Source organism: Natrix helvetica, assembly GCF_964273705.1.
Source record: "Natrix helvetica genome assembly, chromosome: 1".
In the NCBI taxonomy this organism is placed as follows: Eukaryota; Metazoa; Chordata; class Lepidosauria; order Squamata; family Natricidae; genus Natrix; species Natrix helvetica.
The window spans coordinates 126,818,847-126,820,905 of NC_138548.1; the positions used below are offsets into that span (position 1 = coordinate 126,818,847).

A 2,059-nucleotide genomic window follows, 5' to 3' on the forward strand; every position below is an offset into this window, starting at 1 on the left:
TAACAAACTCTCTTTCCTCTTCTTTTAGTTTTTAATTGATGATCTTGCCCAGCTACCTTTGAATCACCCAATCTGAATTCACTCCACCGCAGCTTGCAATGAGGCTGTGATGATGTCACCTAATTAGCTAAAACCAAGAGCAAATGCCTTTAGTTATCAATAAAGAGATCATTTGCATCCCACAGGTTGATCAATAAATGTTCTTGTCCATCTGCTGCATACAGATCTGCTACTCCATTGGGCTGGTTCAGAAGAGGAGATTCTTCACCTGTAGGTCTTCCTCAATCTAGCCTCTGTACTTGTCCATGCAAAGGTCTTCAGGATTGAAGCCAATCTCTTGAAGGATCTTCTGGATCACAGACAATAGAACATTGCCTTTATCTCTGCCATCGCAGTCCATTCTTCCATCATAAGACTTTGATGAGCGCTTCAGGCTTCTGTCACCACTTCTATCATAGGTGGAGTCATGGTGAAGATAGCCACATGAGTTGCCATGGTTTTCCCGGAGCCTGGCTTTTTTCGTTTTCTCTAACAAGTGCTGCTGTATCTGCATTAAGGCTGTTAAAAGAATCTCTTTTCCATACACATCGGCTGACCCTTGCCCCTTGTCTAGCCCCCGACTTCCTGATGCATGAGGTTTCCCTGGTCCCCCCATTCTTTCCCTCCCCTGGCTGTGGCACTCGCTTTTCAGGGATGCAAATTGCATGCCTTGAGCTCTTTGGTTCCCCATCGCTCCTAATTTATACGCGGTAAAGGCCAAATTTTGTGCCCGAGACTTATCATCTCCGGAGAGGAGCTTGAACAAGCGTCTCACCATGGCTTCCAAAACCTCCGTGGACTTTTGGCTTCCAACACTGTAGAGATTCTTCTTCATCCCGCAAATGAAATCGGAGTCTTTCATGAGTGCCCCTGTGATATTGTGTAAATTTTTCATGGAGGAATCTATCAAGTCCGAGACTATTTCCTTGGCATGATTCACCAGTACCTCTTTTAAAACAATGCATGCTGCTGGAGGGTGTCTTCCCTTCTGGACACTCATGGTCTTCAGGAATGAGAGCATCATGTCTGAAGCCACCTGGTTTGCGTATAACATCAACCCTTTATTGACAGAAGTGCCATCTTCCGATCTTCTTGTTCTCTCCGTATACTGTGCCTCTTGTTCCTTGGCTTCGTCGTCAGAAGGTGGTTTGGTTTCTGCTGCACTAGCTTTCCTTCCTGCGTTATAAGAATTAATGTTTTGGCATAGGTATTTTCTAGTATTCTCCCACCTATCCTTGATCTCTTTACGTGTCATCTCAACTACTAAGGAACAGAGCTTATTCGCGTAGTAGGCAAGATCGTCCGAACTTCCAGTTTCAGCCATTGAACTGCAGGAACCGGTGTTATTGTTGTTCTGAGATCCCTTATCAAACACCTTCAGTTTCTGAGAGGTCCTGAAAGGAGTCAGCGCGTGTTCAAATCCAAAGGCATACTTCTGGAGATCATTATTGAGCCAGCTGACAATGTTGACATCTTCCAAAGAACCTGGCTTGAAAAGGCAGACCGCTCCGTCGGTATTCATGCATCTCCTTTGTTCATTGTTCTTGATTACAATGACCTCCTTCTCCTCCAGGTTTTGTAAGTCGAGTTCGCTGGCAGGGTCGTTGACGTTGTCAGGTTGGTGACTCGAAACATTTGGGCCCGAATTCCTGTCTTTCATGTTCAGGTTGGCAACATTAACAAAGCAAACCATTTTATGTTCGGAGTCCTCTTTCATTTGTTTGGCTTTATAGGAGTTAATGTTGCACACTCCAGCCTTACTGTTGATCCAATCAATTTCGTGAGCCATCTTTGTCACTCAGAAGTCTAAATGTATTAAAAGGCGTAGGTGTTCTTTCAGCACAGCAGCTTAGATGACCCGGGCAGACTTGAGATGTTGCTCCGTCTTAATCTTCCATGCTCTTCTTACTTGAAAAGGGTATTTTCACTTAGATGAACACATAGCAGTAGTGACCTCACAAAGCAGCTGTAATCCTCCACCAACCAGCAATGAGTTGCTAGTGTGCTTTGCCACACCCCC

At 44.9% G+C, this 2,059-nt stretch overlaps 1 protein-coding gene across 1 annotated transcript; it reads right to left on the reverse strand.

The window, feature by feature from the left end:
• Window positions 1-286: 286 nt before the first annotated feature.
• On the reverse strand, window positions 287-1,828 carry LOC309392888 (A-kinase anchor protein 4-like; the record flags this gene model as incomplete). The annotated part of the gene is made up of 1 exon (XM_081954448.1): window positions 287-1,828. The coding sequence occupies one exon, from the start codon at window positions 1,826-1,828 to the stop codon at window positions 287-289; it is 1,542 nt and encodes a 513-aa protein (XP_081810574.1).
• Window positions 1,829-2,059: the final 231 nt, after the last annotated feature.